General features: G+C 38.8%; 2 protein-coding genes across 2 annotated transcripts; both read left to right on the top strand.

Moving 5' to 3' along the window:
- Positions 1 to 1,500: 1,500 nt before the first annotated feature.
- GDF10 (growth differentiation factor 10) lies at positions 1,501 to 13,828 on the top strand. The gene is made up of 3 exons (XM_026851290.1): positions 1,501 to 1,513; positions 6,955 to 7,862; positions 12,798 to 13,828. The coding sequence occupies exons 2-3, from the start codon at positions 6,999 to 7,001 to the stop codon at positions 12,987 to 12,989; spliced, it is 1,056 nt and encodes a 351-aa protein (XP_026707091.1). The 5' UTR covers positions 1,501 to 1,513; positions 6,955 to 6,998; the 3' UTR covers positions 12,990 to 13,828.
- Positions 13,829 to 18,675: 4,847 nt separating this feature from the next.
- On the top strand, positions 18,676 to 21,951 carry GDF2 (growth differentiation factor 2). The gene is made up of 2 exons (XM_026851391.1): positions 18,676 to 19,109; positions 20,806 to 21,951. Exons 1-2 carry the CDS (start codon positions 18,764 to 18,766, stop codon positions 21,744 to 21,746), a joined length of 1,287 nt encoding a protein of 428 aa, XP_026707192.1. The 5' UTR covers positions 18,676 to 18,763; the 3' UTR covers positions 21,747 to 21,951.
- The last annotated feature ends 4,454 nt before the right edge of the window (positions 21,952 to 26,405 follow it).

The following is a 26,405-nucleotide window of genomic DNA, read 5'->3' as shown; positions in this document are numbered from 1 at the left end:
AACAAAAGCACAGGCCACAATAGTTACTTTATATAGATGTCTCTAATTCTGTAAGAAAACTTTGGTTTTTCATATATAAGCTGTTATTAAGGATGTATAACACTATTTATATCACAATGATTTTAGCAGGAAGCTGAGATCTGCAGTTTAAAATCTTGAATGCATTTCTCTAACTATAGGGAGACTTTCTCCAAGTCCTGGCTTGCAAAGCTATTTGACTTGAGCTATTTAAGAAGAAAAAAAAAAAAAAAAAAAAAAAAAAAAAAAAAGTCTCTACTTGGCAAGAGCTTTAATTAGCAGAAATTTCCACGCTAGGAATATTATTCTGCATGAGCAGAAATTGCATAGCTCTTGCCTCTAGATGCCTTAGAGATGCCATTGATTGGCCATATTCAGAACAGGGGAATTATGTGACCCAGTGCTAATTTGAATTCCTTTACCAAACACATTTTTATTTCATCATCTCAGCTGCATAAAAGAGTCAAAGTACCAGAGCTTTAAAGACTTTGAATTCCTGCTGTTCTGCAATAAAATAAGGCAAGAAATATTAGCCATCCCTGGTTGATTCTTTAATTCTTTCCCAACAATGTCAAAGTATCAGTGTCCTACAGGTTTTAGTGCAGGTTAAAGACTGATACAAAGTGTATGCCTGAATAGGAGTTTGGAGTGAGTTAAGAAGAGAGAGAACATTTTAATGGCACATTGGTCCAAAATAGCCCAGCTTGTTCCTACCTCCCGCTGCCTCTTCCTCCTTTTCACAGGACCTTGATTGTATAGAAACAGTACAGACAAAAACCACAAACAACAAAAGGTTCGCTCACACCCCCAGTGGAGGTCATGAGCATGCTACCATGGAGAAAAAAAAAAAAAAAAAAAAAAAAAAAAAAAAAAAAAAAGAAAAAAAAGCAAAAAAAGCATCAAAGGATGGTTTGGCTTATTTATAAGCAAAGATTAATTAATAGGAGGTTTGATACTTTAGCAACGTACATTTGGGGAAATTTGTATTTGCAAATTGTTCGTTTCATACATTCAAGTAGCACAGAGCAATGTGGCCTGGTGTTAATTTTAAAGATGAATCAAACCTTTCTTTGCCATGATCCAAAAACTACAAACTTGTGGTTCAGAGGCTTTCAATAGTATCTGCTCAGATTTGACACTCCAAGGTTAAAAAAATCACAAAAGAGTTGTGTTATACACAGCAACAGTAGCTTTTTCCAACAATTTTTCAATTATTGCATTGTATACTCTCCAAGAAAAGTAACTGTCTTGGCTACTGGAAGACAAGCTTTAAAAAAGGAGTCAGAATGAACAAATTCCCTTCAAATCCACCACTCTCCTTACAGGTTGTCTTTAAAACTGCTATTCATTATAGCAGCATTTATACCCGCTGGGTGACTATAAACTATGATTCAGAACTACCTGTGTCACATGATGAATAAGCGCAACATGCACCATTCACTTTTAAATCAACCCCCTCCGACCTAAGCCATGTAAATCTTCAAAGCCAGGCCGGGTAAGACGGGGCGGGGGGCACGGCCGGAGTCCCCTGGCTCCCCTTTCGCTTTACAGTGGCGGGTTTGCGCCGAGGTTGTCAGTGACTGCTGGGTGAATACTGGGGGGACCCTTGCGAACTACACGGACGCGGTGTTTCTCCTCTGCTCTGCGGGCGGCGCCCACCTCCCCCGGTCCCCTCCCTCCCCCGAGAGCTTCTGCAGCAAGGTATGTCCCTTCAGAAAGCCTCCGCTGCTGTGGATGCAAACCACCGGCAAAATAAGCGCTGTTCCCAGCGCACATCGCGCTGATCGACAGATCTTCTCGGAGATGCTTGAGGCATAGCAGCAGTAGCGAGTGCTCCGGCCGCAGGTCCTCTCCTCCGGCTCCTCTCGAAGGCTCACGAGTTTGTTAGGAAGAGTGCCGCCTACGGGGCCGCCTAAAACTGCTCGGCATCTTAAAATCGTTGCACTGCCTAAATTAAACCTGAGAAGACAGACGTCTGATCTCCCTCTCCCCAGCTTTATTCGTCTTGATTATGAGCATGGAAGAGCATAGCTACTGTGCCAAAACTACACCTTTCCTTAGCTCAGTCTTGCTTCAAAATAACAACTGTGCAAGCTTCCTCTCACTCTTGAAATTTGTTATCCTTAGTCAAGGAAACCCAAACTATCTTTTTCTGGAAAATGTTTTCCTTCTCTGGTTAACTCTTACAGACTGTAACTAAGATCTTGGCTCTTAAAATAAGAACTATTATCAGTTTCTACAATATAATTTTCATTACCTTGTCAGAAATATTAAATTTTTAAATAGGTACATCCAATAGGTGAATTCAAAATTTGCTTTTGTGAGTCTCAAACTACTGCTCCTACATTTAAGTCTCATATATAGAATACAATGCAGCACACAGCATTTTAGGGAATGGTTGCTATAATGCACTGTAATTCCTACTGTAATGCACCCCAATGTAATTTTTGTCTGATGTCAAATGTAATATTAAAAAGTAACCATGTGCAAGGAATCCTATGCCATGGAAGGGTGACTAATTAAAATATCTAGAAATCTAGAAGTTAGGATGTAAAGCAATTGCAGACATTTGGGAGAGAAATACATTGTCACACTCTAGATCATTAGCTAGCAGCTGCTATAGCAGTTAGGAAGGAACTTCCAGTGTAGATGGTTATTCCATGATCTCCTGCTATCACTCATTTTTTCTGTGACATAAGCAGATGATATTGGCTGCTATGCTAGAAAAGCCTTGGACCACATAAGTGATTTGGGAAGAATGCAAGAATTGCACTATATTCTTTTTCTTCATTTTTTACATAATCTGTTGAACAAGTTATTTACATCTAAGTGGATTAAATTCTGGTTTAAAACACTAAAATAGCAGTGTTTTCTACCCATGCATAGACTGTACAGATCAATTACAAGTCGGAATTATTTTGCTCATCTGTCAGATCATTAAACCACGGTGGAGATACCTGGAAGTAACTTGTCTTTCCATGCAATGGAAATAAAGTACACTTCTGTCCAAAATTCCTGTTTCCTGTGTCTCATGTGTGTACCTTCTCTGCTGGATTGCATCTCTGCCCAGTAATATGGCATGAAAGCAGAAGCTCTTCTGCAATGTTTCTTTGTTATAACAATAAATTGTATTTCTTAGTAATTCATCAGCCTATTGATGAACAGTCTGAATGACCCATGGAATGACACAAGATGTGGGAGGGGAGGAGAACCTTATCTGGCAGTATGTTTTTCTTTATTTCCTCCAAGAAATTATAGTATTTTCTTCTGAAAGAAGAAATTGGCATGTTTTTCTAACAAGACATGGAATGTCTGTTCTTTATAAAATATGGGTGGCAATTCAGATCCTGTTGAGATAAGCAAAACAGACTACACCTACCGTGATTTCCTTTTCATTATCCCAGGCAATGAACTTTTTTTTTTTTTCTTAACACATGTACCTTTCAGAAAATCTTTAACCTCCTGTTCCTATGCTGTAGCTTAAAGCTGTTTGTTAGGGGACACTCAAGCATCAGTGTTACATTTGTCAAGATGAGGGCTCCAGAGGTGTCAAATGTTTGTCCAGACTTAGTTTACTCCTTTGTCATATGCACTGTTGAGGTCTCCTCAACTCCACAGCTATATTGTCATCCTATGTATCCCTTATAGGGTACAGGTGGTGTTGACTGGGTTACTGAATATGTAATATTTCTCTGTATTCAACATGAGGCATTTGGTCTATATATGCACGTGCTATTTCAGCATGTTCTGAATACAACTTTTTCATGTTCCTCTCGCACTACCTATCACTTCAGGAAGAATGCTTTACAAACATCTGATCATTGTCTTTCAGATCACCTCTATGTGTGTTCACAAGAGTTCATAATTTCTCTGATAATGAACTGAGAGACAATCTGTGAACTAATTTCTCCAATTATTTTTTTCTTCAGTTGCCTTCCAGTTTTCAGGGAACTTTGCAGCTTTAGAAAACAGCACCAATTGACTGAAGTTAGTTACACATTCAAGTCCTAAGTGATTTGTGACCAAATGTAAAATATTAAGTTATTGTCCTAGGTTGCTGATTGAGGGGAATTAGTCTTCATAGCAGCAGTCTGCTGCCTCAACCATGAAACTTGCTGTAAATTGACTTTTGCAGCCCAGGCTCATTCCCTGGACACCATCCATCCTCTGTGCTAAACAAAGGCAAGACCTTGGTGAACAGTAGGAAATAGCAACTATTTAATTAAGACTGTATCATGATGCATATGTGCAAGAAAATCGAACCAAGATTACACAAGGAACTGTAATTATGGCCTCTAGACCCTTGCTTTAACATGTGTTATGTTAAAATGTGTTATCAGAAATACCATGCTTTGCTAATCTTCACTTACTGCAATGCAACATTCTCCTATGTGGATTACATTCTAAAGACTATTTTCTTTCCTTGGCCACTTGCCTTTTTATTTTTCTACTAATCTCTTGTGTTTATCCTCCACACACCTTACCTGTATTCCTAACTTGAAGCTGCCTACAGTGATCAGAGGTAGATACAATCAGTAAAATATTAACAGCTTTAATGTATACAGCTAGTACAGTTCAACTCAGAGTAGACCTGGAAAATGTAACAACACTTGCTTGACAGGTTGGTAAAAGCCTGAGCAATCTGATGCAATATGATAAATATGACTATGCTCCATCCAAGCTCTCCTCAGTTCCTAAAAAGTCTGTACTTCCAGGCTGCTTGCTTTTCAGTAGCTGCAGATTCACAGAATGTTACTCTGTTCTACAACGAATTTTGACTTTTGAAGGATTTTTTTTCACTCTAGAATGCAGAATTAATTTAGATGAATTAAAACTTCCTTTCTCTGAGTTTTAATTACAAGTTACCTTCCCATTTGAAACCCTGGGAATGATGTTTGAAATGGCTTTATCTCAGCAATGAGTATGCTTCACAGTCATATCTATAGAACTGATGGTGCTAGGAGCATTCTACTACTAAAAAAAATATTAAAAATTTCAGCTGTACAAAGTTCAGGTGTGGAGAGGCAGTGGATAGACTCCTTTTTCAGAAAATACATCTTTTGAAATGAACAAACATCAGTAACAGCCTGGTGTTCTAAAGGAAGTCCTATGATTATTCTCTTCCTTGGTCTGAAAAATAGGCTAGCAGCTTTGTGAAATTTCTATGCTTCAAAGACTTGAATATAATCTAAACTCTTAAGTTTTTTCATAGTATACCTGTGCGTAAGACTGGTGTTGATTAAAAGTTTACTGATAGGACTTCTGTCCTGAAATGACAGAAGAAAATACATTCTCATCACAGAATACTGTTTCTGTTAGCTGCTCTGCCACCAGTGAAACCATTACGTGGACCTCAGTACAAGCTGTTCTACTTCACTGCATCAGGAAAAAAATACAGGTGGTGTAGATGAAAATTGCATACTAGATTTGTAACTTCAGACTATCTATGTGGGCCTGGGATTAATGAACATCTTAACCTGTTGTGGTTTAGTCCAAATGATGGTTCTATCCAGCATGAACTGGGAGATGGCAAGCACCAATTTAGTGAGATGTAGCACTATTCATTTCCATCTTTCAAATGAAACTGCTTAAAAAGAAGAACATTCTGACAGGTGGCAGTTAACAGTAGTGCCTTTCTGCTGTTGCCAAAATTTCTGTGGCTTATCATCCACGGTGCATCGAAAAAGAAACCTAAGTGTTTCTGGGAAGACTGGCTGTTGGGTTTTGTTTGGTTTTTTTGTTTTTCTCTCTGCTGCCAGAGAATTTCCACCTATATCAAAACGGGCTGCCAGAGTGTTAACTAAAGATGTGAACTTAGCCACTGTAGTCCTTTGATGCATTCTAAGTACCAGCCTGAGCCTGGGAGAACAGTAATCACTTGGTTCTGCAATCATTTTCCTGTATACTCTTGAGCTAGTAAAAAAAAAAAAAATTATATATATATATATATATATATATATGATAGACTGTGAAGTAATGGTTGTTTGATTCTGGGATTACATTTTAACACACTAAGAGAGGTTTCTACTGTTTAAATAAACACAGTACAGTTACTAGTGTAAAATTGCTCATCTTCCTTGAGGAGGGTAGAGATGTAACTTGAGCACAAATTGTTCAACTAGCTAAAAAGAAACTATATCAAATGGAGTTTGAATTTTAATAGCCAGTTCCTATTCAACAGTAGTTGTCACTAACTTCAAGCAGATCAAAACACAAGTCTTAGAAACCAAGTAGGTTTCTCAGTGCTTTAAACAAAGATCCTACATGATGCATACTGGAAAGGAGGATTGCTCGTAAGAGTAACAGCCCCCAAAATGTGTTCCACTGCTTACTTCCAGCCCCCCTGTCAAATGTCTTGTGCACTATATACAGTTGATGAACTTCATATATTGTTGCTCACAGACTTAATTCTCAGAGATCTTTCATGAATCTTCACAGTTAGCTTTAGATTAGACTGTCTTGAATATTAACTGTAAACCTGGTTTTCACCTAGTACACTGCGTAAGGTATTGTTATGAGCTCTGCCACAAAAAAATTTGATAGGTTCTCTGAGCTTAACTTTGTTATATATGAAGTAGAAGCAAGGATTGCTTTTCTTGCCTGCCTGGAATGAAAGGCAGTCTGAAACTGAAAATCTCTGGGTAGAGTTTTATCCCTCATGTATGCAAAAGGTGCCCAGTGTGTTGGACAGTCCCAAAGTTATTTAATATTGATATTAAATTGATATAAATATTGATATTGACATAAATATTGTTAGGGTTTTTTCCTTCTCTTATTCACCATAGTTTTAAGCTGAAGTGACAAGTTCGCTATACTAACTGATGTGAAGTGGGTAAGTGAAAAGCAGAATTTGTTAATCCATTTTTATAAGAATAAAGGTTTGACGATCATTTTTGGTTTCAGATATTTATCCATGTTTTCCTTGTTCTCTTGCAGAATTCTTGGCCCAGAAGCCCTTGTACTGCTTCAATCTGACATCCATGCAGGATTCAGAGATGATCCTTGCTGCTACTTTTCACTTCTATGCTGACAAATGCCCTCGGCACAGGGAAGTGTTTTGTAAGCGGTCCAAGAATTCATCCTGCCGCCTCCTTCACCTGCCTCCAGTCCTGAGGCTCAATCTCATTTTCCAAAGCATTCACCAGAATTCTGCCTATGGAGTAGTGAAAGGGAACATCACCATGTTTATTCAAAGGCGAGGGGCTTGGCATGCAAAAGACATTTCACCCATCATAAAAGAATCAAAACGGGCTGGAGAGCTCATTCTCTGCGCTGAGCTGGATTCTGGGGAGAAACACCAGGGCTTCCCTGAACAGGTCACCAGTCATCTACCTTACATACTAGTTTATGCCAATGATCTTGCAATCTCTGAACCCAACAGTGTAGCAGTCACCCTACAGCGTTATGATCCATTCCCTTCCAATGACGGGGACCCAAATCTGTCCCCTAATGCTTCTACTGATACCCGAGTGAGGAGGGATACATACCTGTCTAGCTCTATTCAGAACAATGAGTTGCCAGAAGTAGATTATAACAACAAAAAATACAACAAACATGACATATGGGAGAATGCCTACAAGTCCTTGAAACCAAAAGCCTCACGCAAAGATCGAAGGAGAAAAGGGCAAGAAAATACAGAAACACTTACAAAGTCTCAGGTGCTAAATTTTGATGAGAAAACAATGAAGAAAGCAAGGCGAAAACAATGGAATGAGCCAAGGATTTGTTCAAGAAGATATATGAAAGTTGACTTTGCTGATATTGGCTGGAATGAATGGATCATATCTCCCAAATCATTTGATGCCTACTACTGTGCAGGGGCATGTGAATTTCCAATGCCTAAGGTAGTATGCCTTTTTGTTGTTGTTAGCTTGCAAACAGTAGATCTACTGTTCTGCCTATCCAACTACTTCTTTCATTAGATTTTCCTCTAGATTTTTAATTTTTTCACTGTGTTCTGTTGCCTTGTTCAGCTTAGATAATTTAAGCAGTATTGTTTCCATCAGTTTATTCATCAGAGTGCAAAAAGATTCCAAGATATCTTTAAATGTAATCTGAAGCATAAGAAAAACGTCTCACGTTTATCTTATAATCTCTCATCTTATACCTTGAAACCGTAACATAAAGACTTAAGCATCTTATTAAAATATGGTTACACACACTAAATCATCAAACTACTCTGTTGTGGTAGCAGAAGTATAAAGTATTATATGCTAATAATAAAACAAGCTACTCTATTAAAATATTTCTGAATTCCACTGCTGAAACCTTAGGAGAAAAATGCAAAGTAGTGACACTGAGCTAATTTTAACATTAAGAAACTGCCTGTCACTTTGAAAATAAGAAAGCTGATGTTTGTGTCTCAAAAAACTCTTCTGCTTTTTTAATTTACTAAAATGTTAAAATAATTCTTCTGGTACAAAAAAGTTGATTTACCTTATGTGGCTAAAATGCCACATATATGTGTCTGTAACATTCTAAAGCTAGCATATTGAATTCCTCCTATAGAATTAGTGTGAGATTTGCTAATAGAGAGGCAAACATGACTTCCTGCTCCAAGGGAGTTTTGATTTGGCTCATTCCCACTCACTTGCTGTATGGTAACAAGTAGAAAATGTGGCAATCCTATGCAGCACAAGAATTATCAGCATTTTATAGGGTTTTCAATTAATGGGGCAAGGGACGATTTGAAGCACTGCATAACCTGCATGTTTAGAACCTGTAATTATTTTGCAGTTCTACCTACAAATGGCCTGATTATTTATTCTACTGATATTTTTACACATGGTCAGTCAGCACATAAATAATGAATGGTGTTTTACAGCAGAGAATTTCAAAGCTTTGAGACAGGAATCTGCCCTACTTTACTTACAGGGAGATTGATGTGTGTTTGTGTTGAAATAAGTAGTATGATTTCAGGAAGAATAGATATGCAAGCTAGTTTAAGTCCAGGAACGATGGAAATCCAGACATCATGGTAGGGTGTACAAATCTGACCACATGTTCTTGTGTAGCTGGCTGATACTGAACCATGTATACATAAACTGATACATGGTCTGGTAAGAATTAAAGCTTGAACAGGCTCACATACAAATTTACTTTGTTGTTGTAGTGTAAATAGATTGTGTAGCACAATCACCATTTACCTTATCTGAAACAAAACACAGCCTGGGAATATGGGTTCTCTGCCACAGACCCACAGTCTAATGTACCATTCATACATAGCAAAGCAAAAAATTAAAAAAAAAAAAAAAGATTTAACACACCTGGCTTCTTGCAAGCAAAACAACATGACACAAAAGCTGACAGAACCAAAAGATAGTAGCTCTGTTTATAGGTGGAATAGTTAAATAAGCTTATACTGCTGACATATAATGTCATATCTAGAAATATTACTTGCACTCCTAAACCAAAGGCCAGATTAAGGCTATTCATGAAAATTTGGTCTACACAGTCAACCTGTGATGGATACCTTATTTCCAAGGTACTCTTTTAGTACTGTGGAGACAGAATTATATACCTGGAATGTTGAGAATCATCACAGTGTATGATTTTTTATTTTTTTTTAAAGTATTGGTACATCTCTCTGCACATCTACTTTAATAACTGCAATTCTTGATCTAGACACAAACCAGCTCTGGCACAAATCTTGTCATAGCAAGTTCACCTAACTTACTGGTGAGGTTCTTATTCCCTAAACAGGGAGCAGGAAGGCTAGCTTATATGGTTAATAATGGCTGGGTGCACTGCTGCATTTGCCAAATAAATGCTAGTCCTACATGTGGTAGAAGTAGGTGGGAACATACCCTTTCTTTGGTCTACAGCAATTAGAATTCTCTTGATTTCATCCTTGTAAGTGTATCAGTTCATGAGTTTCCTTTTGAGACTTGAATTCAAACCTGAAAACAAAACTTTCCTGAGACTAAGTATTGCTTATTGAGTGGGGGTGGTTGGGGGATGGTGTTGGGTTTTGAGGTGCAAATCCATGATAAAACAGACTTTATAAGGGGGGTAAGCCAGGCAAAAGGCGAGGGGCTAAAGTAGTTCAATTGCTTTATGGCTACATCACCTTCCTTCTATTTTCTGAGGCCCAAAATGTTCCTCAGCTAGGATTGTCCTAGAGGTTAAGTAACATCAGAACCTGGCCTGCTGTATATAACTTAGTAGCCAACATCAGCATTTCCTCAGTGCCATCATTACTGGGCATTCAACTCATTATTTCAAGCTTTCCACTTAAGCACAGCAGTACAAGGCTAATGTGAAGCCTAGCCCATGATCACTCATGCCCGGTTTCCAGAAAGGCTGGAAAATTTAGAGCCTGGCTGGATGCGGGATGGGTGTGCTCTCTGGCTCTACTGTGGTTATAGGGCTCAGGCAGTCAGATTCTGTATAGAGTAATAGTACATAACAAGCTTTTTTTCTCTATAAGCATTTCTGTTCATATTATATACACTTTCAGGCATTAGAAACCTAATTAGTAGTGTTGTCTTGGTAGACAGCTGCTCACGTTAGACTTTGCTCACATCTGTTTGTTCCTTGCAGATATTAGAGCCTGCACAGCTGGTTCATGCACATGCTGGTTCATGAGCAGGTTCACGGTCAGGAATCCCGTAAATCAGTAACTGGCACTGAGGGCAATGATTGCTATCTGCTGCATGGGGCAAACAAATTCTGTTTCAGTAGCCCATTAGGATCTGTGGCTATTTCAAATAACTATATGAGATAATAAAGGTGTTAGGAACATTTCAGGAGGTTTTTCATAAAGGTTAAAGTAAGAACTTGATTCTAGAAGCTCTAGATATTTGAATTTCTAAACTCTCCAGTTGTTTTAAAACACGAAAGCTACTTCTGTCTCTCTCTTGCTGTCCAGATTTGCTGACATGGTCAATGCAGGTAGAAGCTTATTTCTACTTCACATTAGCAACTGTGAGACTATGCCACTGGTTGCTTGTCTGTGGACAGCTTTGAAATCTAAAGATGCACGGCGGCATGAGAGAACAAGCTGCTGCTAATTATACCAACATATACTAATTACAGAAAGGCACTTTCCAGGACTGGTCACTTGTGGGGACTTGGCTATAGGGATGCTGTCTTGAAGCCCTGAAGGATCAAGGATGAATTTCACAGTTCCTCCTTATAATGGCTCAAATAAGGTCACTTTAGTTAAGGAACATCTGAAAGCCTTAATAGCAATTAAGGTTTGGAACTGATTTCTGACATGTTACACTTAAAGCAAATGTATCAAAACTGAATTATCCTAAAAAATAGCTCCTTTGTTATACCCATGGACTGCATAACTTTTCATGTTGACATGAAAAAGTCATGGTTTGCATATATTCAGTTATTATTTGAAAAACAGAGAAGATAGAGAAGACATTAATTATTCTCACTTGAAGTATCTGCTTCCATGTGGAGGCATGCAAAGTTGTCCCACAGATGTAATTTTCCACTCGATATACAGCTATGTACTGACAGTGATGAAAGATTTCATGTGCCACATATACCAGATCTGTGCAGAAAACTCATGAAACTGTAGTAAAAGGCTTGAGATGACTAAAACAATTTTCCTACTGTTACTGTACTTATTTGCTGGGACAGTATTCAAGCATGACAACTGAACAGGAGTCACTGAAGCTGCAGCCACAGTGGTGAGTTGCATGCCATACTATTGCCTCATGTAACTGGAGCACACACATTCCACGCTATCCTGAGGCAATGACAAAGAAAGGCTGTCACTCCATCACCAGTAAACCTGTGCTTGGCTCTGTGTACCTCAAGCAACAGAAGTGGTGAAAACTGTTTAGCACTGTTCAGTTGCTCAGACTACAACAGTCAAGTGTAGCTTGTGAATAAAGGCTGGAAAAAAAAAAAAAGTGTTACATTTAACTACTACTAAACAGTATACTATTTACTTATCTTAACTTTTGCCTTTTCTTATTCTCACTGCTGTTATGCCTAATGGCTGCCTCCTCTTCTTATGTTGTTTACTGCATCCAAAAATCAATAGTAGAAATACAATTGTGGCTCAGTATCATGAACAATATATAGACATAAAGCTGCTGTGAAACCTCACTTTTCCTGCCCTCCCAGCCTTTTGTTTTCTTCTCCCACTTTGAGACTAGCTCAGGGAGCAGGGACAGGGAAAGGCTGGTGAGGAAGGCAGAGGGAAGCAGGCAAAGACTACAGGTATGAAGTTGTCATGGGGTTATGATCACAAAGGCTCTGTCAGGTTGTTTGAGCATTCTAGACTGACTCCCCCTTGTGGACACTACTCTGAAGCACTCTGCCCTTTTTCAAAAGTACTCCAGGAAAAAGTAACTAATTCCAGGTTAGCGTACATGAGGAGAAATCGTACTGGAACACAGGGATAGTTATTTTGGAAATACTTACAGTAGCCAATTTTCCAAGTCAGACAAGTGGTTAAAAAACCAAAAGATAGCCCACCTTAGACCTTCTCTCCTGCATACCTGCCTCCAGCATCTAGTAATGTGCAGTCGAGGACACTCTTTCTTCAGGCTACTGAGTGCTGGCTGTGCCACCAGTGCCCTCCTCTGGTATTTATGAAGGCAGCATAAGGAGCACAAAATATCAGTTAGATACACGCTGCGCAGGAAAGCTGGAAGTGTGAGTGACTGACTATGCTGCATGGTCCTGTGACTCAATCACATATATTCACTTTTTTGAAAAACAAAAAAACATAAGTGTTGTCGTTTTCCAAGTACATCTGGGAAAGTGACTACTCATAAATGAAGCGATAACTATTTTCTTCTCTGTTCCAGATTGTCCGGCCATCAAATCATGCTACAATCCAGAGCATCGTAAAAGCAGTAGGAATCATTCCTGGCATCCCAGAACCCTGCTGCGTTCCTGACAAAATGAGCTCACTCAGTGTCCTTTTCTTAGATGAGAACAAAAATGTTGTTTTAAAGGTATATCCCAACATGTCTGTTGAAACTTGTGCCTGCCGATAAGTTCATACAGACGCATCTTTAACAAGACCCACACATCCTGCTCGACTACACTGGGAAAATTGTAAATGGAAAATTAATCCACTTGTACTGATGAATGAATGCAAGCCTACAATTCTTCTATAGAAAGCATGAGGAGAGACTGAAATGACACACATGCTCACCTGGAAGGATATGTCTTACTGTCGTTGTTTGTCTTTCATATTCATCTTCCAGGAATTCAATACTTTTACAAATATCTTTCTAACCCACCTAGCCAAGACACCTGGTGTTTAGTGAGAAATTTAAGTGTAAAGTTTTCCATAATCAAAGGATTAAAATACGTTTTTATATGCTATTTTTCTGACTATTTTATCTCTTCAGTTAACCAAGAAGATGGGAAGTGAACTTGCAAAGGCAGGCTTATTTTAGAATATCTCTTTTGTACACAAATCAAAACTTTTTTTCCTAAAACACTCATATGCTTAATCTGCATATTTATACTGAAAAAAAATGCTGTAATAAAGGGCTTAAAATGTATATTTTCTTCGGGATGCAAGTATAGTGCACTGCATAAGCTTTCATATAAACAGTATGTTAATATAGACATTTTCAGTTACCCTTCCCTAATATATAATTTGTTCTACAAAAGTCATATGTAATAGCCCACATTTTTGGTTTGCTGGATAATTTCAGGTTGTTAAACATACTCTCTGAGTAACACATACAATATAGTAATATGTTGAAATACTAAAAATAAAATAACCAAGATTTATATTTTTGTAAATTATACTTTATATCCTCTAGATTGTTACATGCTTTTAACAAAAGCTAATAAATTAAAGGTACGGTAGTATCTAAAATAGTTGAATTGTCTTTCTATAAATGCACTGTTACATTCGCTTAATTAGATGGAAACATGTAAATACATGTTAAGCTTGTCATAATGGACCTCAGTAGATTAAAGACAGAAGGGAATACTATGATCATCTACACTGACCTCCTGCATAGTACAGATCAAAGAACCTTGCTCAGTAGTTTCTACACCATGCATTATGGAACTTCTGTTTTGAGCTTGGGAATATCTTTGAAAAACATGCATAAATTTGGCTTTAAAGATTTCATGTGATAGAATATCTCTACTGAACTACAAGTAGTTGTTCCAAAAGTTAGTGCTCTTTGTTCATATGCAGTGGCTTAATCCCAGTCTGAATTTGCTGAGCTTTAGCTTCAATTCACTGGATCTTACTGTAACCTATTTTATTAGATCCCTTTTATCTATTATCCAAAATACTTTCACTGTGTATTTTTAGTATATAGAGCAGTGTCAAATTACATTTTGGCTAAGATTTAAATGGATACTTTGTTGTCTTGTTCTAAGACTCAAAATAATTTCTCACAGCCCTTTTCTGAACTCTTTCCAGAACTTTCATTAACTTTCTTTTCCAACAATGAACATCAAAATGGGACACAATATTTGGCAGTGGTTCTGTTAGAAGTCTTTACAGAAATAAAGTCTCTGCATCCCTCTAACTCCTGTACAATCCTCCGTTGATACATTTATGGTAGTCCTTGTAACTGCAGTACTCCTTTAAGAGCTCATGTTCCATCATTGTGCTTGTCAATCCTCTTTCTCAGTGTCCGTGCATGTCAGAACACACTTATTCCATTTTCACCCACCTGCTGTACAATAGCATAGGCACACCAGGAGTGTAACAAACTTCTGAAGTCTGTGAAGTAAACAGAGAGTGCAAGATAGGGAGTGTTTCCTCCTCAAGAGACAGTCTAACCTTCTGCACTATTTTGTCCTATTAAAAGTCACATCATTTAGGGGAGGGATACTACACACATTACCTTCTGATGAATGACTAACTGGAAGGCTCCTGTGGTGCTAAGGTGCTAAGTAACTTCTGCCACCAATATTCCATGCTCATGTGGTACAAATTCCCAGGTAACAGAGGTGTGTAAATGTGGTAGTTCATGACAACTTACATAAAAGCAAGATTCAGTTTGTATCGTAGTCTCTGCAAGTACTCTCACAGCAGTTCTTGCTACTTCCTCCTAAACAGCTCTTAATAAGAAGTAGATAGTTCTAAGGCACCTTGTAGTGACTGGCAGTTATGACTGTGAAAAGATCATGGATCCAGCTAGGCATTTCTTCTTGTCCCAAAGCACTACAGTGATTTACATTGCCACTACTGGGACAAACTTTTGTATACTGTTGCCGTTAAAGATCTCCCTTAAAAATGTGCTGTGTTTTTGCAAATCATGAGAAACTCAACTACAGCTAACAAAGTAATGCTAATGCATAAAGAAAAATTTAGAAGTTCTCAGAAATTCATCATTTATTCCTACAGAATAGCCATAAGCATAAAACTTTTCAAAGTATCTTAAATCATTGTCATTTCTGTTCTCTATGAAAATCTACCCTTTTCTGTACATCTAGACTTGCTCCCATTTAGCACCAGCTCTAAACAGCATGATGTATTAGCCTGGTGTGCTTAAGTTCTCACCTACTGCATTTTGTTTTCCTTAAAGAATCTTTTCTATATCATAAATTAGTCCTGGGTACTGAAAACAATTAGGAAAGAGATACCATCCTATGATCTGTTATGTCTATAGGACATAAGGGAAAATGCTACTCCTATACTCATTAAGATATCTATAAAACCTTGAAAGGTTCAGTCTGCATTTAAAGTTTTGTTGGCAAAACTATGTTATTAAGGATAGGCAAAACAAAATTATACCTGTTAAGTGGCATAGGTCTCAAGGCATACCCTTACTACAAGCAATATAATTCTCTTATTAGTAAAGTTTATTTCATTTGGAGTTTAGCTGTACTGGTCGGTTATCCAATGTGAACAAGGTCTTAAACCACTATTTGTTTAGTGGTTTAAGCTACTACTTCCCGGGCCTTTGGTATTTGGATGTCTAATCTTCCTCTAGAAAATATACCAAACTCAAAATGGCACAAACGCAGTCAGCTGCTGCCGGAAGACACTGATATCCTTACTCTCCTGGTTCCAACAGATCTTTTGATTTCTGTGAACAATCCTATAAACCATTTCACTCAATGTTTAAGTTTCTAGAGAAAGTTACTATTGACAAACACTTAAAATAGCAGGTCAAGATAATTCCACTAACTAATCCTGAGAGAATCTAGGATATATTAATATGGGATGATTAAAGACAGACAAAACAGGAAAACAGCCAATACTAGCCGGAAAAGTGTTAAGGAAATTTTTTTTTCTAAAACAAATCCCATTTCATTCCTTGAGGCCACAGTTAACATGCCAGAGATAACAGCAACAACTAGAATGTACCTAGGTTTTTGTGCCGTATTTCAATTCACTTGCAGAAGGCTGCATAATTAAAAGAAACCACTGAACAATATTAATATGTTTGTGTATCACATGAGTTAACAATTGTCTCACACCAAACGTCAAAAAGAATTTCAAAAGGAATTGCAACTGAATTAAACTGTTCATTGTATAGTTTCTGCAAAGCTAACACTTGGCCTGACACTATTTGACATCTTTATATATGAACTGGAAGCCTGTATATAACAACCCCCACAGTGTTTGCAGAAGACAGTGTTTAGGAGAGAAGTATTTATATAGATCACTTGATCTAGCTGCACTTTGTATAATCAAAATTCATTTTAATGTAGGCAGGTGCAGAACTTAGTATCTAGGTACATGGAAAGGAGACCTCTCCTACTGAGTAAAATACTGAACCCTTGAAAGCCATAACTCTTAGAACAATTTTTGTGGTTATCATGGATTTATGGTGCAGTATGAGCATCCAGGGTGATGTTATGTAAAGAGAGCTAATGCAAGCTTTGAAAAGGTACACATTGGAGTAGTGAACCACATAAGGAAAGGAGATTTTATTTCTGCATATGGCACTCGTGGACTGCCACTAGAAAACTAAGTATAGCACCAGTGTTCACCTTCTCAAAAAGACATTCAAATTCTGAAAGAGTCATGAAAAAGAAACAAAAACAGTTAGAGAAAATGTCTTATGTGACTAAGAAGTACTATCTGTTTATTTTATCAGAAAGCAAACTGAAAAGTAACTTGATTACACTGTACAAGTACTTTGATAGAGAGAAAATGACAGCACTACGGGGTTCCTTAAGCCAGCCAGAAAATTACAAGAACTGTCTAGGTGAAGACAGGCACAATGAAATAATAAATGAAGTACCATTGTTTTTTATGTGTAAGTGATAATCTTTTAGTGCTACAAATCTGAAGAAATCTTTGATTCCTTGATATCTTCGGATAAATTCTGGAGACCCTTAAAAACTTACGTTTTAGCCAAACAGAAGTAATTGGGCTCTGCACACAGCTAGGAAACACAAAGGTAGAAAGTACAACGTAACAGTCTTGCTATGCAGGAGACCGGGATCAATGCCAAATAATTCTTTCTGACTTTACACCATAGGAACATTATGAACCAGGATCTTGGATCCCAGTTTTCACTTGAACAGACACATAAGTGAGTATCTGAGAAGTCTGGGATCACTTTAAACGCTGTGTATGCACTGCTAGAAAACTGGAGAAGAATGACCAGCAAGGACAAAATCTTGTCTACATCTTTGCAATGAGAATTTTTTAATGTAAAAGCTCATAATACTATTTAGACTTTATGTCATGTGTACAGTATGGACTGAGTCATGCTTAGAAAAAATGATACAGTGATAGTACAGATAAAACACTTATGTACCATTAGATTATATCATAATTAATTCATTAAGATAAACAGCAAGTGATATTTTTGTCTATAAATAAACTAGGTTTTTTCTTCTGTATCATGAGAAATTCTGCCAAATTGTATTTTTGCCTTGACCCATTCTTCTCATGGATAACAGTATCTTCATAGATAATCTTCTGTATCTTCATGGAGAACTTTTACTTTCTATGTGGCCTTAGAAGGCCTAATTCTGTCTTCATTCCAAGGTCACCGAAACAATGACTGGTTTTTCTTGGACTGGACTTACCATCAAGAATCTAAGAAATATATTATAAAAGATACTTTTTAAAAAAGACTAAATTCCCATACACCAAAGGAATCAAACTGAAAATGGACAAGCCTACAAACAACATGAAGCAAACTTGACACAAAACAGATATTTCACTGTGTACAAACAATAGCTCTTGGCTGATAAATGGAAAGAAGTTTTAAGGTTGTTTGTACTGTGATGAGATCACATCTTACAGAATCACATGTCTCCATCAAATGCTTGGGGATTTTCTGATGGCACATGAAGCAACTGTAATAACGATTTGTGAAATGTTATTTAATAATAGCTAATAGAGTAATTTTGTTCTAGATGTCTATTTTCTAGGCTGGATGAAAACAATGTAATCTTCTACGTCCCTAAGAAAGCTTCTCTCTGTGCTGGCAAGGAAATGATAGAAGAGTGTAATTAAGCAATAATGACCCTAAAGTGAAATGTGGATTCTTTACAATATACAATGTCCTTCCCACCAGCCACATGTGTTTGTCAGATGTTTACAGAATCTTCATTAACTAAGAGCTTTGCTAGATAACAGAGGCTGAAGCATGGCATCAATGACTCTGATAAGGGCAAGTGTACAACCAATCTGCCTGACAACTGACAAGAGGCTGGGGTTTGAAGCAGACTGCAAAAAGAACACAAGAAGTGATTTGCAAAGGGCATTCTAGTTGTTTGCCTTCCATCTCCTTCCTCTGTCTGTAATGAAACAAGCCTTTTAATTAGCTAAAATACTCTTGTCCTCTTGTCTCTCCACCAGAAAGTAAATATAGAAGAAATGCATTATTTTGGAGTATTAGCTGCACTGTCTGTTTTCAACATCATTGCCTGTTTGACAAGAGGCAAGCCTTTGGAAGATTGGGACAAGTTATCAGCTATGGAAAAGTCTGATGCACATTTTCATGATCCTGGGGAAGTGCAAGATGAGACCCATTTCGACTTTAAATCTTTCCTGGAGAATATGAAGACAGATTTACTAAGGAGTTTGAATTTGTCAAGAGTTCCCTCACAAGTGAAGACCAAAGAAGAACCACCACAGTTCATGATTGATTTATACAACCGATATGCTGCAGACAAGTCCTCCATCCCTGCATCCAATATTGTAAGGAGCTTCAGTACTGAAGGTAGGAGAAGTCCTATATGTGGACTAGAATTTTTAGACAAGTACATGGACAGTAGGTACTCAGATTCTTTAGAAATGAAACAGATTAAAATTTTTGATTATAGTCTTGCTTTGTAGATTCTTTCAATCTTAAAAAAAAAAAAAAAACCAACACAAAAAAAACAAAAAACAATTACCTTTAGTTTTCTTCTTTGATATTTTCACTGTAGAATATACTCTTTTCAAATGCATCAACTGAGATGATGCACTGAATAACAGGATTTGCAGAAATCATGTTTCTCAAAGCTAGAGATTTGGAACTGAGTTTTAACGTTAGAAAGTGAACTTTTGATCATCTATAATTGAGACATCCATACTAGAGAGCTCTTCTTTCCGGTGGGCTCTCTGCATACTTAAAAAACACAGCAGCCAACTGAGAAATGTGTCTCTGGATCCAGGCAAGAAACAGCTGTGCTCCCCCAAAATTCTGGGTTAGATGGAAAGATTTATATGAAAATGAGTAGTCAAGCTTGTCTCAACTAAAAAAATTCAAGATCCTTGTCTGTGACATTAAATAAACTTTTAAAAGCCCCATCAAAATAAGCAGTAAAAAGGTTAGAAGTAAATGCAATCCTTGTGATAAAAATGAGAAAGGGAGAATTGAAGCTTCTGTTTATATGGATAATAGACATACACAGATAACAGCACTATGGACAACTCAGAATTCCCAAATCAGTGTCCCTAGTCTTGAAATGGAAAGAAAACCTAAGAGTATGAGCTAGATTATTATAGTTTCTGTATCTCACTCTCTTTGACTGTTTTAGTGGGTAAACACTGTGAAGTGTCAACAGTAGCCAGTTAAAATTGCCCTAAAACCCAATCATGATTAATTATCTTACACTGACCATCAAACAGACATCAGTCAGTGATGACTTTTAAACACTACCAGTCTGACCTTCCAGCCAAATACTTGCCCCTCCCGAGGCAGAGCCACTGGTACTGCACATAGCTTTGCAGAAAAAAAGAAACAAACAAACAAACAAACAAACCAGAAGTTCAGTGAGTCCTCCCTGGAACAGACTGGGACCTGGGCATGAAAAGCTGTTTATCACCAAGTCTCAAATTAGACAGACCCTCAAGCTTCAATTCAGGATTTTCAAAAACTTTTCCATTTCCCCAAACTTCCAGTAATCCAAGCTGGTTTCAAAGTTACCTGAAGACAACAAAAGCCTCAGCACATTAGTTCTTAGAGACACTTAAATACATAGTATACTTCACTGTATTAGGAGGGAAGTTCATCCCATTACATGATGGTAAGAGTAGGAAATTCATAGGGGTTTTTTAGGAATTCTTTGTGTAAAAATCTCATTAGGAAATTGCTAAATCTGAACACTCTCCAGATGCCTTACTCATGATACTGATCAGCATCACCCACAGCTTGTTCTAGGCAGACTCTTTATGCTCCCTTCCACACACTCACCTGACCATGTAATCTTTGAGGAAATACTACTAACACCAGGGACATTCATTTTACTCTTTTTACTCCCTGCACTTGAAATCTGGTCAGAGGATGTTTTTTTAGTTTTGTTTTCTTTTGTTTTAAATGCTGGGTAGCCATGCTCTTATTTTACCCCCAAAATACATCTCGAGTCTTTTAAAAGCAAGTTACTTGGACAGTCAGAAGCACTGTAAACACGTGTTTTAATTTCCTATTGCAGATGTTGTTTCTTTAGCTTCACCAGAAGAAAATCCATTTCAGAAACACATCTTGCTCTTCAACATCTCTATTCCACGATATGAGGAAATCACCAGAGCTGAACTGAGAATTTATATCTCCTGTCACAGGGAAGTTGGGTCTCTCTCTAGGCTGGAAGGCAACATGGTCATTTATGATGTTCTAGATGGTGACCACTGGGAAAACCCAGAAAGTACCAAATCTTTCCTTGTCTCCCATAACATCCAGGAGTGTGGTTGGGAGATGTTTGAAGTGTCCAGCGCTGTGAAAAGATGGGTCAGGGCAGACAAACTGAAGGCTAAAAACAAGCTAGAAGTTGTTATAGAGAGTAAGGCTCTGGGTGGTTTCACTTGTGGGAAGCTGGATATCAGTGTTACACCTGACACTAAAAATCTGCCCCTGTTAATAGTGTTCTCCAATGACCGCAGCAATGGGACAAAAGAGACCAAAGTGGAGCTCCGGGAGATGATTGTTCATGAACAAGAAAGTGTGCTAAAGAAATTAGGAAAGAACAACACTTCATCTGAAGAGGAAGAAGAGGGAGGGGAAAAGGCCATCATTGGGCCCCACCAACATTCCTCCAGAAGCAAGAGAAGCATCGGAGCCAACCACTGCCGGAGAACTTCCCTCCATGTGAACTTTGAAGAGATTGGCTGGGATTCCTGGATCATTGCACCAAAAGATTATGAGGCTTTTGAGTGTAAAGGAGGTTGCTTCTTCCCTCTGACAGATAACGTTACCCCAACAAAACATGCTATTGTCCAAACTCTGGTGCATCTCCAAAACCCAAAGAAAGCTTCCAAGGCCTGTTGTGTTCCAACCAAACTGGATTCAATCTCAATTCTTTATAAGGATGATGCTGGTGTGCCCACTTTGATATACAACTATGAAGGGATGAAAGTGGCAGAATGTGGTTGCAGGTAGTACACAAGGCAGAATATCTAATAATAAGAATACCCCTTTTTTTCTGCTCTTTGTAAATCTGTACATTAGTGATGCAAATGAAAATCCTTGCAAACAAGGTTTGGAGCAGGGTATGAGGCTGGTTGGTGGTGGTGGTTCTTGTTTTAAAGGAAATCTGGCATTTAAAGAATGGCAATCATTGTAAATAGCCTGCATTACCTATCATAGCAAAGAGAATCCTGGATTAAAATATTGTGAGATTGAATGAATTATTTGGCAACAGTGATAGAATTCGAATATCTTATTTCAACTTTTCTGTTTAATTGATTCAGTTTAGGTCACAAAAAAAAAGGATTTTCAATGGGGATTTAGGATGCCCTGAAAATGTTTAATAGGTGTCGAAATCTAATGCTCTCAGCCAACTGTGACATTTTCAACTTCTGTAAAACTCGGTAAATGGAATTTAGTCTGCATGGAGTCTAAATCCTGCAAGCCTTTTCTCATACCAGTAATCTCAGAGGCTTTTACAGGCAAATTATTTACTCCTGTAAGTGAAGATTTGCAGTATTCAAAACAGAAGAGACTCTCAGTCTTATTCTATTCCCAAGTTTCCTTCTGTGGGTAGCAGGTGCCTTGGTTTCAGCTTTCTTATCCTGAACGTCCCTATTTTTACCCCTTTATGGCACATACTTGAATGATAAGAAGTGCAGCCTTCCGCTTCTAAGACACTGTTTCCTAGGAGGAACAGCAGTCCTTATCTCCTCACAAAGATAAGGAGCCACTTTGACCTACTGCATATTCTTAGTATTTCTTTGCAAGAACATGCAGTCAAACGACGTTCAGCCTTAGAAGCTGTATCCTAAGAGCAGTGGGGGTTGGCAGAGCTCAGCACTTATGAAAAGCCCAGGCTACTTATTTAGAAGCCTAAATACATTCTTTGGAGTCTGACATTAGGCTCCAATTTTTAAAAACTTTCTTCTTCAGAGAAACTCTATTTTATACAAATTCTTTCACCCCTTGGAAGTCAGGGAAAACCTGAAAACTTCTATCTGTGTTCTATGAGACTTACACTGCTGTATGGGAAACATACTATCATACAATAGTTCTCCTGACTTCAGTTGTATTTTCACTAAAGAAGGACCCCATCTTTGTTGCAATTAAAGTAAACCTCCTTTGATTCTAATGAAAGTTTTGCCTGTACAAGAACAAGGTGTCTTCTGTTGGTTTCGGGTGATAGATGTAAGTGCTGAACGATGTCACTGCAGTCCACCTCACCTCTACTCCTCCACCACCTTACACACACACACACACACACACACACACACAATCTGTTGGAGAACACTTTTGATCCAAACCCACATCAAACTACACATCTGTTCAAAATGGTGAAGAATTTTGATGAGGCAAAATCTAAACAGTAGCTTAATGTATGGAAGCAACACGGATTTAAAACAATACATGTGTTTTAAATTGGGGCAGCCTGTGGGCAAGACAAATTAATTTGCCATGAACAGGCCAGCTTGAAATCTAATACACAGTTTATTTACTATTATTAACTTAATACAGAGCAAATAGCAGGTGAGTGTGAGCAGGGCGGTTGTAGTTCCATCAAGAACTGCTGATTACATCACAAACCGTAAGTACAAAGCATGATTCACCAGAATCCTTGGACTGATTTATACGCTTTTCCTTTAGAACTGGGCTGCAATTGGATCAGATCTGAGATCTGGGTCCATGCAAACTCAATCCATCCATAGCTGCATGTCACTAACCTCTTAAGCTTCCTGCAGCAGTCCTCTCATTTTATACACTTACACACCCCACTGGCATCTGTCATGTTACAGTCATCATTATGTCTTCCTCCTTTCAGAATCCCATGTATCGTCTACCCGTTTTGTTCAATTCTCCTGAGCTCATGACATTTTGTACAACTCTTAATCAAGTAAAAGACACCACTAAATAAGCATTTGGTGTGATCATATTAGAAAAGTTATTCACCCGTGTGTCAAGGTAATTGTAGCTGTGTGCCCTCAAGTCATCCAAACACAAGGTCCTAGTTCTATTTTGACTTTGAATATAGGACTTTGTCCATAAGTAAATGAAAAAGTGGAGAAGGGGAAAGTCCAGTTCCCACATGCACACAGAGATAAATTCCCAAGAATCCTTTTTTTTTTTTTTTTTTTTTTCCCCCCCACATTCTGAAGTCAAACATTGATCTTTGTTTTCAAAGAAAAAAAAAAAAAAAAAAAAAAAAAAAAAAAAAAAAAAAACAAACAAAACCAAACAAACTCCCAAAGCCATTTTTGGCTCAGAAACAGATCCCATCTCAAAACTGGACTACAAGTCACTTTTGTATTTCAATCAAAAAAAAATCAGCTGCTCTTCCAGCCAGCTTTAATGGTCACATTCCTACAGTCTTAACATTTTGGTTGGTACAGTAGAAAAACAAAGCATGCACCTATCCATAGGGTAATGATCAGGGTCAAGAAGAAATGAGAACCCAGTAGTGACTACAGATGCTACCTACAGCATGGCTGAATTGTGTGTCAAATTAATGTTTGGTTTCACATTGTAAATTTAGCAGCTTGATTTATGTAGTTCTGAACACTCAATTTTAAACAATTGCTCAAGTTTTCTTGTGTTTCAACTGCTTTGGAATGCAATGAATTAGCCAGGTGGCCAAGATGTGCTGCAGAGTATATAGGTTGCAAAGAGCAGGAAAAGCACTTTGCCCCCTGCTTCAAGTTGGGCCCCAATGGACAAGGAGAAAACCTCCTCTCATCACTGGATTCTGAAAGTCAACCAAGGAGCTTGCTGCTACTGGGGAGCAAGCTGGGGCTTGTGCACTGTCCAGCAGATGCACAGTTAAGATTAAAACTTATTTAACACAAACAAGAGGCTGGAGTATCCCCTCCTTCTCAGGCCCATTAACTATTTGTGTAACAGCCCTGTAACATCAGAATCACCAGCTGACTCCATAGCCAATTTTAAGGTTACCCTATAGCACTTCAGTCTTAATAGATAAACATGGAAAGCTGGTGGAAGCTGGTCAGGAGATACAGCTGTTCCTATTTTTATATAGTTTCCCACCTAGTCTGTGTACACAGCAGGCTCAACGTCCTCTGATCTCAACTACTCCTCTGTGCCATGTCCCAACACAAAAGAACAGCTGATGCAACTTAACACTTAAGAATGCAGCACAAGCAATCACTAAAAGTCAAAAAAGATTTCAATTTTCACTCATTTCCACAGGTGAAGAGGCAATGGCCTCATGGGAATCTGGAGGTGTTTGTCTTGTATCTGCTCAGGCACCTTTATACTGGAAAGATCATGATAACAGAGAAATGTTAAGCTAGAATTGCCAGTTCCTGATATTCAGAATAATATGGTTTGGACTGCCTCTCAAGGAGGCTTATCAGTTCGGTGACAAGTGTGCTCTAACACAATTAACACTACTCCCAGACCACAGCTGATTCTTCTCTCCAGGCTCCTCAGAGCCTGGCCATTGCCACACAGGTAATGCACGTGGCCATGCACCACGTAGGCCCACACATGCATGCACTGTGAGCTCCAGGAGGTATCAGTACCTGGCTGTAGCTCCTCATAAGGCAGCACTGCACGGAAGTTTGTTACTGCAAAGAAGAGCTGAAGGGTATAGATGGGAACCCAGAACAAGCTGGCAAAGCCAACAAGTAGTAAATGAACAATGTCTGTGAGGCAAGACTTTATCCTCAAACAGCATAACAACAGCTCCACATCCCTTCGGGCTGCTCTGAACAGCCAAAAGCACACTGCATCTGATTATTAACCACTGACTCCCTTCTCCCCGTGTTAACTCCCCAAAGTACCGTTTGTTGTGTGCTTAGCACAAACAACAGGGAGGGTCCCCCCTCCCAGTCTCCAGAGAGCGAGGGGCTCCAAGAGCTCTGCCCGTCCAGCTGCAAGACTGGAGGATCTATCTGCAGGTGCCTGAGGTGCAGACGTCCTCCATGCGATCCCGGGTCTGACTGAGGCCTACAAACCGCCCCAGAGCAATCTTGGGCTTCTCTTCGGTCTTCAGTGCTTTCTCTAAGCCCTGCCTCCATGCTCCCTCGGTATCACCGCCGGGCTGTGCGGGGACTGCTGGCTGCCCCCGCCGCACCACGTCGGGGCTGCGAGGGGCCTCCGTGCTGCCTCGGCGCCATCTTCAGGCTGCATGGTGCTTCTGCGCCAGCTCTGTTCGTTACTCCCCCGCTGTCTTCACACATTTTCTTACTCTCCCTCATATGATACCTTAAAATCTCTCAGCTTAAAGGTGCCTCCTGCCATCTCCCTCTGGGCTGCCCACAACATTTTTTGTACTCTCCGAGCTGCCCCAGTGCCACGTCTGCACTGGCTGCTGCATCTAGGCTCCCTCAGGAACCTGTCATCCCTAAAAACTGGTCCAGAGCTGCTCTTGTTTCCATTCTTCTCTCCCTTAAAGCTTCTGCTGGACTGTCACTCATAATTCAGCTAACTGCCTCACAGGAGAATGGCTTCACTGTAGCCCTGGAGAATGGGACACCCAGAGTCAGTCCCCTCACCGAGGCGTATAGTTTGGCTGGAGCCCAGCAGACTCGACATTAGCCCTCACAGAAGCCTTCACGCTGGCCCAGCACACCAGAAGAGCTGAGCAAGCTATGTCCTGGCAGCCTGGACCTT

The sequence above is a fragment of the Athene cunicularia genome (assembly GCF_003259725.1).
Source record: "Athene cunicularia isolate RWA chromosome 6 unlocalized genomic scaffold, athCun1 chr6_part1, whole genome shotgun sequence".
NCBI classification, from domain to species: domain Eukaryota; kingdom Metazoa; phylum Chordata; class Aves; order Strigiformes; family Strigidae; genus Athene; species Athene cunicularia.
Note: the sequence above shows the minus strand (reverse complement) of the source record. Positions and strands in the feature narration are given on the sequence as shown.

Bases quoted from the DNA above. Each gene is read 5' to 3' on its own strand.
- GDF10 (XM_026851290.1), top strand. From the start codon at position 6,999: ATGCAGGATTCAGAGATGATCCTTGCTGCTACTTTTCACTTCTATGCT. The intron at 7,863-12,797 runs GTAGTATGCCTT...TCTCTGTTCCAG, and splicing joins GTGAATTTCCAATGCCTAAG to ATTGTCCGGCCATCAAATCA.
- GDF2 (XM_026851391.1), top strand. From the start codon at position 18,764: ATGCATTATTTTGGAGTATTAGCTGCACTGTCTGTTTTCAACATCATT. The intron at 19,110-20,805 runs GTAGGAGAAGTC...TTCCTATTGCAG, and splicing joins AAGGAGCTTCAGTACTGAAG to ATGTTGTTTCTTTAGCTTCA.